This window comes from Akebia trifoliata, chromosome 13 (genome assembly GCF_017979445.1).
Source record: "Akebia trifoliata isolate Shusen 1 chromosome 13, ASM1797944v1, whole genome shotgun sequence".
NCBI lineage: Eukaryota > Viridiplantae > Streptophyta > Magnoliopsida > Ranunculales > Lardizabalaceae > Akebia > Akebia trifoliata.
The window spans coordinates 22,636,844-22,653,024 of NC_141387.1; the positions used below are offsets into that span (position 1 = coordinate 22,636,844).

The following is a 16,181-nucleotide window of genomic DNA, read 5'->3' on the forward strand; positions in this document are numbered from 1 at the left end:
TCAAAATTATTGAAAATAATGTAGGATCTAAAAATTTTGTGTAGGTTTTGCTGCAAGAGCCGATGACAAGTGACATCCAAGTTAGTTTTCAGTAACATTAGGTTTACCTTGCTTTTTTGCACTCTTACACGAACCTTAACACCGATATCTTCATCCCCCTTAACCTGTATCAGCATAGGACTATCTATTGAGTGGGTTTCCAATAAAGAAGATTTATATGAATCAAAAATTAATGGGCATATTAAACATTTCAAGCAGGTATCTTTGGGCTTACAGACTTTATCTTCCCCATAGAACGTATCTCGAGACGAAGTGATGCAAAGAACTTCAAGGCAATCCCTCCACTGGTGACTTCAGGATTCCCATAAAACACACCTATCTAACAAAATCCACAAAAGTAACCGATACTATTGGTCTTTGGAGAAACTATTGTAGCTAAAATGGGAAAATAAAGAAGAAAAACACTTTCCTTACTAAGTTAGTAAGCAAAGTTTCCTGACCACATCACCTTGTGGCATCCAAAAACATGATCTAATGCCACAGTGATGTAGGGGACATAATTCTAAGAACTTTGAAAAAAAATGTTAAAAAGTTATTATTCACCGAATTTTAATTTTAAATTTGGGAGTTCAGTAGCCGTCCATTTCAACACCTTGGATCAAGCTCAATTTTATTTATTTATTTATTTTTTTTAATCTGAGTTTTTTCATGAAGATAGAAGGCTGTGGTGCTGGATTGCCAATGTGGTGGTGATCAATGACGGCCAATGACCCTCAGTAAGATTTCAAATCTTACTAAGTTAGTCAAGCTAGCCTGACTCAATAAAGATTTCAAATCCTACCCATTGGGGTAGACCCTAAGCAGAATCTACAAACTGTCCTTAGGGTTTACTTAATAGGCATTTTTGTCTTTTAAAACTGAAAATACCTTATATCTTATTTGATTCAAGAAAATGAGAGTACATCCAGCTTTAGAGGCATTTCCTGACATTTTACGTAATGCTTGGCTCATAAGACGTGCTTGTAAACCAATTTGCTGCATCCCAATCTCCCCCTGAACAAGAATCCCCAGATAAAAGGTTTCAGAAACTGGATATTATTGTCTCTCTCTAATAAACTAAAACACCCATCAGAAGAGCTTACTTCAATTTCAGCTCTTGGAGTTAGAGCTGAAACAGAATCCACACAAATGAGATCTATGGCACCAGATCTACACATACGATCTGCAGCTGCAATGAAAGAATGTTAGTAAAACCATAATAAAAATATGAATAATTGATGAATAAAAAAATTATTGAAAGAAAGCATGGTCGAGGTGACCAAAACCGTGAACAGAGAGAACAAGCATGAAAAAGAAGAAAGGAAAAAACAGATCAAAGGAAGCTCAGGGCCTGTTCGTTTGGGCTTCTGTGGGTAGCTTTTTCGGCTTTTTTCACTTTTAAGCCCAAAAAGCCAATGGACTGCTGTTTGTTTGGGCTTTTATTGATCCTGCAGATTTGAAAAGAAGCCCAAAACAGCTCCTACGTGAAGTCATCCAAGAGATGCTTCGCGAAATGGCTTTTGCGCAAAGCTAAAGAACGTAAAACAGCTCAAGTGAAGTTACAGGAATAACCTTCATCTTTAATGAATTTTCCAGTCAAACTCAACGTAAAAAAAAAAGGAAAAACTCGTTAACAGTTGCTGTGAGGAGCAAAGCTCGACGATTTTAGGGCATCACAACATCAACGACTTTCCAAGGTATTCTTCTCTTTCAATTTCTGTTTTTCTTGCTCAAACACAAACCTCTCTCAACCTCCCTCACTGAAAAAGCCGTCGCCTTCACCATCGTCCTCACCTCCTTCACTCACTAACAGCCAACCTCCTTCACTCACCAACAGCCATCCCCCTCACCATCGCACTCACCTTCACCTCTTTCAGTCACCAACAACCATCACCCTCACCTCCTTCACTCATCAATTCCAGCCGCTTTTGCCCATTGAGTAAAAGTGGGTTGATGCCCACATCGCTCTGCAAGCTCTCCATGGAGACTTTCCAACTTCAATACGTCTTGCATTATATGCATATCCATAACAGAGATATGGATAACTAAGAAATTTTGGTTTTTTTTTCCAAATTTTGATTTAGTAATTTTTTTCAAACACCTTTTATTTTCTAACTTACCAAACAATGGTGTTTCAAATTAGAAACTTGTTCGATTTTGTTACGAATTAGCTTCGAATTAGAGACTTATTTTCTAACTTACCAAACGATCTTGTTATTGAGTTTAGTCCCACATGGGACACAAATTGCCTTCTCTCTCCTTATAAGATCCTAGGCCTCTCCACTAATTGCCAATTGGTTTTAAGTTGGACCCCCAAATTCATCATGGTATCAAAGCGGGCCTTTCTCTCCTCCATGTCACCAAATTCGTATCTCCACGTGTTTTGGCCCAGTCCAGCCCACACGTGCGGGGGCATGTTGAGTTTAGTCTCACACAGGGACACAAATTGCCTTGTCTCTCTCCTTATAAGATCATGTGCCGCGCTACTCATTGCCAATTGGTTTTGAGTTGGACCCCCAAAGGTATCACTTGTTACCAATTTCCTTTTATTTTCTAACTTACCAAACAATGTTGTACATAAATCTATCTATAATTTCCATATTTTTCTTTAATTTGGCTTGTAATCCAATATTAGAAGAAACCTCTTGATTTGCCACAAAATATCAACATATCTCCGCAAGGTCATCGCTCTTGAATCATCGAATGCATTGGCGAAACGGGTTCCTTCCCTTGATCCACCCATGCTATCCAATTCTACACCAAACCCAACTTTGCATATCGAGTCCAATGTCGATTTCATAAACAGATCCTACCATTGAAACAAGAAAAATCATAAAATTTTTATGTTTCATCACAAATAAATTTGCGAGATAAAGATAGATTACATGGTATATTAAATTCAGACTTACTTGAAGATCGAATGATCGATTACATAATTTCTAGATTTTGCTGCTCTTTTTGATATTTTTAACATTTATTACATATGATTAAAATAAATTAATTTGGATTCTTCATTTGGTTTATATTTAGAATGGGAAAATTAATGCAATTTTTGAGAAATAATAAAATCTCTATTTCATAACATCTCTCATTAAGTTATTAGCGTGTTCTTAGATTAGTTGGATACTTTGATGGATAAAACAAGTTTAATGGCTAGATTTTGTTATGAAGTGTTTTTCTCAAATGGCGAGACAAAAAATAACAAAACCAAAAGAAATAGAGTCAAAAATCGATTCCACAAGACGGACACCCCAGTTGCATAGGATTTGGGTTGATATATGCGTAGAATTGGTTAAGAAGAGAAAAAGACCCAGTACTTCATTTAATGTATCGGGGTATTCATCTCTAATCAAGCAATTCCAGCCAAAGATTGGGTTTTGTTACACTAAGAAGTAACATAAGAATCACTGAGATAAAACTAAAGGTATTTGGGCTAGATGGATTAAGCTAAAAGCATGTAGTGGTGTGGGTTACAATGATGTTAACAATAAGGTATTGCCAAGCGATGACTGGTGGGACTCTTGGTCGGAGGTAATTTTCGATTAGATTACAAAATAGGAATGTCACCTTTACCTATTCAAACTTATAAAACAAGTTTATTTATTTTATAGAAAAATAAAATTGACACACAATGGCGTTATGAGGGACTGGAACATGTTGAAGAGTTGGACATACTATTTGGAGGGACCTATGTATTGAAGAGTATATTACAAGTTCTTCTAAGCCCGGTGTGCGTCTATCTACTGGGTCATCTGGAGCAGTTGAGTATGAGCTTCAAGATGATGATGTTCCTGAATCCACCAAAGTCCCAACCATTAGGTACCCAACCACCTATGGATATGTCTCCTGATGTTGATGTTAATGGTATCGTTACATTTATTGCACTATCGCGCAAAAGATCTGGAGGTACCCCAGATTGAGCATTTGTTAAAACAATTTCGTTAAAGATGAGTGCGAGTAGTACACCACATCCTCCACTACCACCTGCACCACCTGGTAGCATTAGGGAGTGTATTGATTTGTTGGATGCAACAACAGAAATCATCCCTAATAGTGATCGTTATCGGTTTGCACTGAAATTATTCAGTATAAAGGAGTACAGGCAAATTTGGTGCATGTTGCAAACAAATGAACACCGTGTTGGGTGGTTGGATAGCGAGATGGAGGATGCTCAAGTTCTTCGTTCTAAGTAATATTTGTGTGTTTTCTCTATGTTTGTTTATTGCCATCCTTCATTGATGGTTATGACTATATACCACTATGGTGGTATTAACAATACCCATTTTATTTTTTGTGCTATGTGCGGATTGGGTAATATTAGGTTATGTGGTGAATGTTAAACATATCCATTTTGTTATCTATGTTATTTGAATGTTATGGTTTGAATTTATATAATTTGTAGTTATGTACTTATACAGACTTATGGATTCTGATGATGATATTTCCACTCATGACAGTATGTCCACCCACGATGATATGTCCAGAAATGATGAAGTTCATGACGTGAATACCGTAAATTATGATCTATCGTTAGATATTTTGGTAACAGGTGCCATTATTGAAATCCTCGGAGAAAAACCCTCGTGTAGACACCCTAATTTACACAAACCCGTTAGGAAAATCCAAATTTTCTTGAATTGATTCCAACTAAGAACTCAAGCCTTTCAATGAGCCCGCATTGCCACGTGGCATCATTTTCATGCATACTTTTCACCTACCACTTCACCTTTACACATCATTCTCCTACTCACTCTCCCAAAAGTATTTTTGTTCTCTCATTGGTCTATTTCAAAAATATACTTCTACCTTTGCTTTATGAGTTATTTACAAATGAATCAAGATCTACTTTTCACTTACCATTCCACCTTTACATATGTCACTCTCCTATTCACCCTCCCAAAAGTACTTTTTGTTCTCTCATCTTTATTTACCAAAAAACAAGATATCAAAAAATATTTTTTGAATTTCTTCACAAATGTCATCTTTACCCTCATACAAATGAAAAATCCAAAAATAAATAACCTAAACCTCATGTCCATTCTTTTTATTTTTAGGGTTGGACCATTTAATCCCCAAAAGTCCTCCAAAAACTCTATAAATACCCTCACTTCCTATGAACAATTCATGCTCTCAAACCCCCATTTTCTCAACCTAAAACTCTACCAAAATCCATACTCATTCTCTCATCTTCTAATTTCAACTCACTCAACCCTCAACCATTTCACTCAACTCTCAAAACTACCTCTCAAAATTCAAGACCACCAAGGGACAAGGTGGGGTTAAGATGTAGTTTATTTGTTTTAAAGCTTGCATCTTCTCCTTCTAACCCTCTACTTTATTTTCTTTTTAGAAATCCCTTAGGATGTAATGCACACCCTCTCCCATCCCCGGTAGATTAGATTAAGGTTCGATCGAAAGGATGGGGGTTGAAGCCGTCTTTACCTTAAACTCATGCATCATGTTGTACACAATGCACACACTCACCTATGCATGGCAATGATGAAGAAATGCGTCACCCCCTTGATAGGGTGAAACACTAAGTTTCTAGCCATGCATACATGCATTAAGGTTGTGGTCTTAAGGGAACTCCATCATGGAGTCTCTCTAAAGCTCAGACCTACATTCATATTCATAAATTTAATGTGACTACATGGGTCATTCTTTTCCATAGAATGCCCTTAATGTCACTTTGAAATCAAAACCCTTTGTAAAGGGAACATTTCACTCCAATGCACACACCACCCTTGTCATGCATTCTCATGATTTTAGTATTTATGTTCTTAAGTTTACAAAAATAATGGCCAAGCAAGGTAACCAACCACCTTTGGTGGAAAGGATGGGGTGCCTAACACCTTCCCCATCTTCTAACCAGACCTCCTTACCTAGATTTTTGGTAGACCATACATTTTCCATGTACGAGAGTCACTACAATGCCATAAAAAATGGTTTTCAAAAAATATATTCGGGTGCCAATTCACACCCATTTCTAAAAAGGAATGGTGGCGACTCCAAACAATGTAGCATTGAGGTTCATGGTGAACATTTTATGTCTACACCTCGCTTTTGCAAAAATCAAACACCACTGGAAGAGAAACCCCAACGACAACATAATGATCTCAAAAATACGGACTCTCCTTAGCCTCGAACACCCTCGCATTCCTTTCCTTCCACACACACATAGTGCAAAAGGGACAATACTCCACAATCTTCCCTTGAAATCTACGAAGTCGTGACCCAATTATGGCCAACTCTCAGAAACCACCCAAATGGTCTCAAGAAGGCACATAGAAACCCCAAACAGGCCAAGGAAATGAGACCAAATTTTTTACCCCACCTCACAATGCAATAAGGCATGATTCTCCGACTCCTCATCACATTATCCATAATAAGAATTTTTCCCTTAATAACTGCCCAAATAAATAAAGAGATCGTAGATGGAATTGAGAGACCCATATATCTGCTACAAAAAAAATCTCAACATTGTTACAAGACAAAGTGTAGAAGTAATTGTTCTCATCCATGAGTTGTATTATTTCTTGTAATTGATTTCCCTGTAATCCTTTTAAATGTAATCGATCACTGTACAAGATCGTGTTGGGAAGTCTCTTACTTGAAGAAAACACATCAAAGTCAAAATTTGTTGAAGATCAAGCTCAAAGGTGACAAGAAAAATGAAAGACTAAATCGAGATCGACACATACCGAAAAATAGAATTCAGAAAAAGGTTAGTGTGTGTGTTCCTAGTCGGTCGACCGACTCATGTACGGTCAACCGAACCCGAAACTCGTAGACTTCTCTAGTTTTGTTACTCAAGCGACCGAACCCGAAAGTTGGGTACCTTCATTTCCACTCACTCGAGCGACTGAGTCGATTTGGTCGACTGAACCTGAAACTTGTGAACCTTTTTTTTTACTCACTCGGGCAACCAAGACTGTTCAATCGACTGAACCCGAAAGTCTCAGAGCTCTTAAGTTTGCTCGCTTGGTCGACCCAAACTTGTTCGGTCAACCGAGCACTAAAATTTCAATCGTGTGACCTTTTCTCATTCTATTTCAAACAATAAATTTTTTGAGAAAGACTTGGTCTTTGGGTATTTTCAAAATTGATGACTCCTTCAAGAGTCTATCCTTGTTTGTTAAAATTTCTTATTCAAACATTATTCCCTTTTCTCTTCTATAAATAGGAGAAATCTTTCAGAGAAGATCATCAAGCAAAAAAAAGAAAAACGAAAAAACACAATTAGATCTGAGTAAAAGCCCTTGGGTTCCTCTATCCTTCTTTCTTCTTCTCTGATCATTTTCTTAATAATATTGAGTTTGAGAAAGTGAGAGTTGCTCTATTTTCTCAATTTATTTTATAGAGATTTCTCATTGTGAAATCTCGGCACAGCTCGGCTTAAAATCCCAAGCATAGTGTTGTGGTGGTATGCTCGTCTTTCTGTGTAAATGGTTGTAATCCGAAAACATTAAATAAAAAGACATCAACTCAAGTTGTTGAGCTTTCCAAGAGTGGAGTAGGGGCCTAGGTCACCGAACCACTATAAATATGTGCCTCTTGTGTGGTTTGAATTTCACTAAACTCTACTAATGTTTATGATTTCTGAATATCTGATAGTTTGTATGTTGTAATTGCTTGGTTGATTTTTGTTAAATAAATCTTAATGTCCTTTGTAGTCTTTTAATGTCTTTTTTAGTCTTTTCCTCTACTTAGATTATGTAATAGCTTTAAAGCCTAATTAGGGATAATTAATATAATTAATCTTTCTCTCATTCTTCAACTTGGTATCAGAGCCTGGTTTTCTCCACCTCTATCGAACTCCAACTTCTTCTTCTGCTACAAACTTCATCGACCCATTCTTCCTTAAAACAACCCCTACACCTCTCGTCTTCAACTCATATCAACCCTACGGGGGTTCTCTGTCGCTACAAACCCTAATCGCAACATGTGATAGAGAGTTAAAGTTTGTTTAAAGCCTGCGATGTGGCTGTACTCACAGCAACGATGCTGTTTAGGATCTACGACACCCAAGGTGGCTGTATCTCAGCCCTGCGACACCCAAGGTGACTATAGTTAGGCCTTGCGACACCCAAGGTAGCACCCTCGACATGTGCAATCACAGCAGGGAGTTCTTTTCCATTTTTTCGACACATTAGGTGGCTGCTCTGTGTTGTGCGACACAATAGGTGGCTGTCTGAGCCTTATGACCACAGTAGGGGGTTGGTTTTTGAGCAGGTGACACCAATAGGTGGCTGCCCTGCCCTATGCGACACAGCAGGTGGCTGTTTTCTCGTTCTTGTGGCTGTTTTTTTTATCTTTTTTTAGCAGATGACACCAATAGGTGGCTGCTCTGCCTTGTGAAACACAACAAGTGGCAGTTGTTTGATTTTTTTATTACCGTAGTGGTTATATGAGGGTGCGGACAGTGTTTTTGAACATCTACAGAACTTTTTGATCACAACTGGGCATTGTTTGGACTTGTTCTTACATTAGTCTTGCTCTTTGATTCCCTACACTTGCGGTAATGATTACTTGGGTCACCCACAGCAGTGGTTAATCAGCCTTTACAGCTATTTCGATCGTGCATTGTCACCTTTAGGGTGCTGCGATCATTTTATTCTAGGGAGTCGTGCCCTCATCTTACTTGAACTCTCTTCAAACCAAAGTACTCGGATTATTTGATGGCCTCTGAGTCGTCCTCTTCCTCGATCACTGGTAATAATAATGGATCGAGTGGTCTTCCTTTTCATTCAACCGACTTTCCAAGCATTCAAATCACTATCGTGAAATTAGATGGTCCTAACTATCTCCTTTGGGCAAGATCAGTTGAAATGTTCATTGGTGGAAAAGGGAAGATTGGTTACCTCACAGGGGCGGACAAACAACCTGCACAGACCAACAGTTCTTACTCCCATTGGTTTGCTAATGATTCTATGATCCGTTCTTGGCTGGTTACATCTATGCAACCACACATTGCTACCGATTTTATATTCTCCTCGACAGCAAAACAGATATGGGATTCCGCAAAGAGCATTTACTCGCAACATCAAAACAATGTCCAGATTTTTAACCTAGAATGTGAGATTTCTTGTTTCTCGCAAGGTGACTCTTCTGTTACTACCTATATATCACAGCTACGTGCTCGGTGGGAAGAGTTGACATTTTATTCCACGACCTACGCCTAGAAGGACCCTCTTGATGAGACATTGTATGCGTCAATTCTAGACAAGAATCGGGTTTTTCAGTTTCTAGCGGGTCTACGGGATGAGTTTGAGTATGCAAGAATTCATTTATTGGGTATGGATCCGTTTCCGTCTCTCCAGACTGCATATTCTTATGTCTTAGCTGATGAGAGTCATCGCGCAGCTATCCTACCTCCTTCTTCAAGAGATCACTCCGCTATGCTTGCTCGCCTACCTTCTCCACAGCCACCCAGTGGATCTCTGCCTACCCGTCACCAACATAAGTGTGATCATTGTGGAAAGTTGGGTCATGTGAAGGCTCGTTGTTATGCACTTCATGGTCGTCCTAATCAGAACCGTCAACAATCCCAACGATCTTCAGCTCATGTAGTCTCTCACCAGACAACTGATTTAGCACATCCTTCAGTTACTACCTCCTCATCGGATTCGGTATCTCTATCCCAAGCCGAGCTTGACAAGTTTAGGAAATTCTTCAATCAGATGGAGACCTCATCTTAGCCGGTTTCTACCTTCGCTCACCCAAGTACCTTTGCATCTGCACATAGTGTTTCTACCACTTCCTCACCATGGATCATTGATTCTGGTGCCTCAGATAACATGACCGGTACGTCCTCCTTTTTTAAAACCTATAGTGTTTGTTCTGGTCATCACAAAGTTCGCCTGGCTGATGGTTCTTTGTCTTCTATAGCTGGTCACAGTCATTTTCCTGTTACATCTTCATTATCCCTAAATAACACACTACATGTTCCTCAACTTACTACTAACCTTATATCTGTTAGTAGTCTTACCAAAAATTTGAACTGCAGTGTAACATTTTACCCTTCTCATTGTGTCTTTCAGGATCTAGGGTCGAAGAGGACGATTGGAACTAGACGTGAAGTGAATGGATTGTATCTCTTGGACGTACCTAGTTCACCTAGCACCCATTCTGTTTTTCAACTTAGTAGTAGTAATAGTAGTCAGCCTAATAAGGCTCTTGTAATGCATTGGCACTTCCACTGAGGCCATATTTCTTTTGGTTATTTGAAATACACGTTCCCTGCTTTATTTAATAATAACAAGTTGGTTGATTTTTCTTGTGAAACCTGCCAATTAGCTGAACATGTGCGTTCCTCTTATCCTATTACTATGAATTCTACTGCACCTATTTTATTTGACCTAATTCATTCAAATGTGTGGGGTCCTTCCCTAGTCACATCCACTCATGGTTTTCGCTATTTTGTCTAATTCATCGATGATCACGGTCGTACTACTTAAGTCTATCTTATGAAACACAAAAATGAAGTTTGTGGGATCTTAAAGCAATTTCTTGCTATGGTTCATACCCAATTTGGATATACAGTCAAGACCTTCCGTTCTGATCATGGATCTGAGTATACCTATAGTAAGGTCTTAAAACTTTGTTTAGAGTTTGGCATTGAGCATCAAATGTCTAATGTTAAGACCCCTCAGCAGAATAGTCGTTCAGAACGAAAAAATCGTCATATTCTAGAGTTAGCCCGTGCCATCTCTATTGGTATGAACGTGCCACAATCCTATTGGGCCGATGCAGTTCATACTGCTATATACCTTATTAATCGCACCCTCCCGGGTTCTTCAATTTGCCATGCGACTCTCAACTATGTCCGGATCGTCCCATGTTTCCCCTGTCTCCGCGTGTGTTTGGGTGAGTCTGTTTTGTTCAAATTATTGACCAAACTCGTACTAAACTTGACCCCTAAGGCCGTCAAATGTAATTTTTTGGGTTATTCCTCTACTCAGAAAGGTTATCATTATTACCATCCTCCTTCTCGATGGCGTTTTATTTCTCAAGATGTTTCATTTTTTGATATACCCCATACTACAATGGGTCCGTTGGCATTCAATCTGAGTGGTTTCCTCTAGATTCCCCTGATGATCCCTTCCCTGTCCCCTTTCCTCTTCCCTTACCTGTCCCTCCATCTCCACCCCCTGTCAGTTTGTCACCTCTTTCCCTGCAAGTTAACTCTTGACATCCACGTGATACTACCATCACTCCTATGCCAGACCAGCTCGTCTCCTCGCCTCCAGCTCCGCCACCTTCTGTTCCCTATGATGAACGTCCTATTGTCACTCGTAAGGGTAAGCGCACTTGTACTTATCCCATTTCTAATTATGTATCTGATTATACACTCTCACCCTCCTATCGGAGTTTTTTTGCTTTTGTTTCCACTATTTCTCTTCCTGCTACTGTTACATATGCAATTACCCATCCTGAATGGCGAGCAGCTATGATTAATGAGTTGACTGCTCTTGAAAAGACTCAAACTTGGGAAATTGTTCCTCTCCCACCTGGAAGGAAAGCTGTGGGATGTCGCTGGGTATTCACCCTTAAGCATAATCCGAATGGTTCTATTGCTCGTTACAAGGCCCGTTTGGTGGCCAAGGGTTATGCTCAGACTTATGGAATCGATTATGAAGAGACATTTGCTCCGGTTGTCAAAATGACCACCATTCGCGTTCTCCTTTCTATTGCCGCTATTAGAGGCTAACCTCTCTATCAGCTAGATGTCAAGAATGCATTTCTAAATGGTGATCTTCAAGAAGAAGTTTATATGGTCCAACCTCCTGGATTCCTTTCATCTGTGTCTCCTACCCATGTCTGTTGCCTTCGCCGTTCGCTTTACGGACTGAAGCAATCTCCTCGTGCATGGTCTGAGTGCTTTATTATGGCCATGCATCAGTTTGGATTCCATCAAAGTTCTGCTGATCACACTCTGTTTTTGCGTCACTCTCAGGGTAGAATTGTTGCTCTAATTGTTTATGTGGATGATATTGTTATTACTGGAGATGATGATGCTGGCATTACCGAGGTAAAAACTTGCTTAGGCCGTCAATTTGAGATTAAGGACCTTGGATATGTTCTTGATTTACTCAGTGCCTCTGGTCAGCTTGGATCTCGCCCAGCTGATGCTCCTATTGAGCAGAATCACAGGTTGGCTGATTCTGAAGGGGAGTGTGTGTCAGATATTGGTCAGTATCAGCGTCTTGTGGGAAAATTGATCTATTTGTCTATGACTCGCCCTGACATTGCCTATGTTGTTAGTGTTGTAAGTCAGTTTATGCACTCGCCTCGAACATCTCGTCTTACTGCAGTTTATCGTATTCTTAGATATCTTAAGGGATGTCCTGGTCGAGGTATTTTGTTCAGTAATCATGGTCATCTTTGTGTTAAGGCATGGACAGATGCAGATTATGCTGGTTCAGTGACTGATAGACGATCTACTTTTGGGTACTATACTAAAATTGGTGGCAACTTGGTAACGTGGCGCAGCAAGAAGCAGGATGTAATTTCTCGGTCGAGTGCTGAGTCAGAATACAAAGCTATGGCACTTGGAGTGTGTGAGTTGTTGTGGCTCAAGATCTTACTAGCTGACTTGTGTCTTCCTGTGCCAGTCCCATTTTTACTATATTGCGATAATAAATCGGCTATTAACATAGCGGCAAATCCGGTTCAGCATGACAGAACGAAGCATATTGAAGTTGATCGTCATTTCATTAAAGAAAAGATTGCTTCTGGACAGATTTGTACTCATTTTGTTCTTACATCTCAACAACTCACTAATGTTCTTACCAAAGGTGTTAGCAAAACCATCTTTGAAGGCATCCTATCCAAGTTGGGCGTTGTCAATATCCACGCACCAACTTGAGGGGGAGTGTTAAATAAGTCTTAATGTCCTTTGTAGTCTTTTAATGTCTTTTTTAGTCTTTTCCTCTACTTAGATTATGTAATAGCTTTAAAGCCTAATTAGGGCTAATTAATAAAATTAATCTTTCTCTCATTCTTCAACTATTTTTAAGTGGCTTGATAAGTTAAATTAGCAGAAAACCTACTCCCCCCCCCCCCTCTCTAGGTGTTTTTTAAAGATATTTCACAAAGCATGATAAATGGATCGAACTAAGAACCACCCCTTCTTCTCAAGCACCCAAACTCTAGCATCTTCACCTTCCAAGTAAATGTCCAATGAATCTAACACATTGGCTAATCTTGCAATGGACTCCAATTCCCAATCATTAAAAGCTTTTCTAAAACCAAAATCCCACACTACTGCTTGAGTTAACGAAGCAATGAAGTCAATAACTAAAGCTTTTTTCTTCAAAGAAAGAGTGAATAACCCTGGAAATTGATCCTTAAGAGAAACAAGACCACACCACCGATCTTCCCAAAACTTTATACTAGTATCACTCTAAACCTTAAACCTTTCCATTTTTTAAGAGAGAACTTTTTGAATGCCTTCCCAAACAATACAGCCATAGGATGCACAAGCTGGACCGCACGAGCTAACAAACAATAGTACTATCACCGTCTTGTGCGAGTAGCTATCATTCATACATTTCACCTTCTTTCATCACCATCAAAACAGTTTTGCCTCGCCTATCAAAATCGCCCCCACCCGTGCTCTTAGAACTCAGCCACAATGACTCTCCTCCATAAGTAGAAGTCTTCACACCCAAAATACCACCACCACTTTCCTAAAATAACCTGATTCATTTTCCCAAGGTTGTGAAACCCAAGACCATTGTTCTTTTTGGATTGACAAATGCATTTCTATTTAACCAAGTGAAATTTCCTATTCCACACCTTATCATGCCATAGAAAGTCTCTGAAAAAACTTGTTCAATTTTAACTCCACGCTCTTGGTGATCGAGAATAGACAAATGTAGTAAACTAACATGCTGGACAAGATGTTCATGATTAATTTTACCCCATTTTTGACAAGTACCAAGCCTTCCATGCCAAAAGTCTCTTAACCCTCTCTTTCCAGGACCAAAATCCTAAATGGTTTTACTATCATACGAAGCACATAGAGGCACGCTGAGGTAGAAAGAAGGGAAAGTACTTGCTTGGCAACCTGAAGTCGTCCCAAACACCTCTAAGTTGTGTACATTCCCAAAAGCAAAGACCTTAACTTTTCCGAAAATTCATCGAAATACCAGAAAGACTAGAAACAAACAAGAATACCGCTCAAAAATTGAAGTTGCTGAAATGATGCATCCATGAAGAACAGGGTATCATCTCCAAATTGAAGATGAGATACGATTAGACCCCCCCCCCAACCGGAAATATCCTTATTCAGCACTGCCAAAGACCTTTCTTCCAAGAGCCTCTGTCACTGTCTTGGTCACCTAGAACTTCTGGAAAAAAAAAAAAAAAAAACAGCTAGGCACCCATATTTCAAAATCAAGAATGTGGAGGAGGAAACACACTTCATCACCCATTTAATCCAAGTTTGGCGAAAACCTATCCGCACCAATAGGTATCTCAAGTAGCTCCAGCTAAGGTGATCATAAGCCTTCTCCAAGTCCACTTTGTATACTACCCCTGGAATGCAAGAACTAAACCACTAATCAATCTACTCAAAGGGAAGAATAGCCCACAAGTATCTCTTTCTACTAGAGAAAACATTACGAGTTCACCCTATAAACAAGGACATGACCTCCAATGGGAATACCCAAACCAGATGAAAAAGGGAGAGACAAATGAGACCAAACACAAGCTGAGAATGGGCAATAAATGAGTATGTGACTCCATGACTCCCTGTTCCTTTTGCAAAGGAAGCAAAAGTTTGGAATTGAAAAACCTCGTTTAATCAAATTGTCAAAAGTGAGAATTCTCCCAAAGGAAGTCGTCCAAATGAAATAACAAATTTTTGACAACACAAGGGGTGACCAAACTGCAGCTGCTGGGAAGAGTAAATTAAAAGAAGGCAAAAGAGCTTTTGGACAGAGAAACTTTTGTCCTTACTCACAGACCACTCTTTTCGGTCCACCTCGATCCAAAGGAAATGTAGGAATTGGTGAAATCAATGAGTGGTGCAACCTCATTGACTTCCTAGTCGTTCAAATTTCTCTTACAACATAACTCATATGAGAGATCTTACACATTACGAATCAGACATTCATGCATTGTTAATAACTTCTACAAAAAAAAGAGCATAGAAGGGGGTATTGAAGAGACAAAAATTGGTTGCCGCACAGCCTAACCTCACAAACTCTCACCCTATTGCATTTTCCCACCTTAAGGATAATCTCCTTATTTATTTATTTTTTGATAAATATAAAGATTTTATAAATATCAAAAGAAGGAGAATACAAAAGAGGCCGAGAGAGCCCCCAAAACGGAAAGCAAAAACAGAGAAGACAAAAACAACATCCTACTAGTTACATAAGCTATCCCATCTAAATACAAAGTCCTCGAAAGAAAACACAGAGAAATCCTTGCTCAACTTCGCTCAGAAAAGCAGCAACCCTAAAATCTCCATGTACACTGAATGTGAATTGTTCTCCTTGCTTTGGAACACCCTTTTGTTTCTCTCTTTCCAAAGACCTCAACCTATGGGTGAAGGAAGGATAGCCCAAAGGTGCCTTTTTCTATGTGACAATTTTAAATCCCTTTCCAAACACTACAACCATAGGATGATCTTACCTCCCCGCTCTCCCACCCAAACTTTTTCTCCCTGTACTTTGCCTATATTACCCTTCTCCACAAGCTTCTTCTCTCCTCCCCAAGCCACCATAGACATTGGCCCAAAAGGGTCGTATTCATCCTTCTCAAACCCTTAATCCCTAGACCTCCATTCTTCTTTGGGGAGCAAATCATCTTCCACTTGATTGAATGAAAATTCTGCTTCCCTTCCTTAATACTCCACTAGAAATCCCTCACCAATTTGTCTAATTTGACCTCCACAGACTTCCAAGGTCGAGAAAAGCAAAAGGAAGTAAAGAGGGGGATGCTTGCAAGAGTACTCTTGATCATAGTATTAAATTTCGACATATTTCCACGAAATATTTCTATTTGCACAAGTTCCGACACGAAATTTAACTGACAATTTCTTTTTGTATATATTTCGGTGGAAATTACTATTCATTTCATGAAATATTTCAATGAATAGTGAATTTCGACCAGAATTATCATTTTTTAGG

At 39.2% G+C, this 16,181-nt stretch overlaps 1 protein-coding gene across 3 annotated transcripts in view; it reads right to left on the reverse strand.

Annotated features, from left to right (window-relative positions):
- The window catches only part of RECA1 (recA DNA recombination family protein), a 62,140-nt gene that overhangs the window by 30,359 nt on the left and 15,600 nt on the right, over positions 1–16,181 (reverse strand). For all 3 annotated transcript variants that reach the window (XR_015171328.1, XM_086421075.1, XM_086421074.1), the window contains 4 exons: positions 1,143–1,228; positions 928–1,053; positions 275–379; positions 108–164 (listed from right to left, as the gene is read on the reverse strand). Coding sequence is in view for 2 of the 3 variants with exons in the window: in XM_086421075.1 (XP_086277201.1) it covers positions 108–164; positions 275–379; positions 928–1,053; positions 1,143–1,228 (374 nt within the window). In the remaining variant the exon portion in view is untranslated. The remainder of the gene's footprint in view (positions 1–107; positions 165–274; positions 380–927; positions 1,054–1,142; positions 1,229–16,181) is intronic.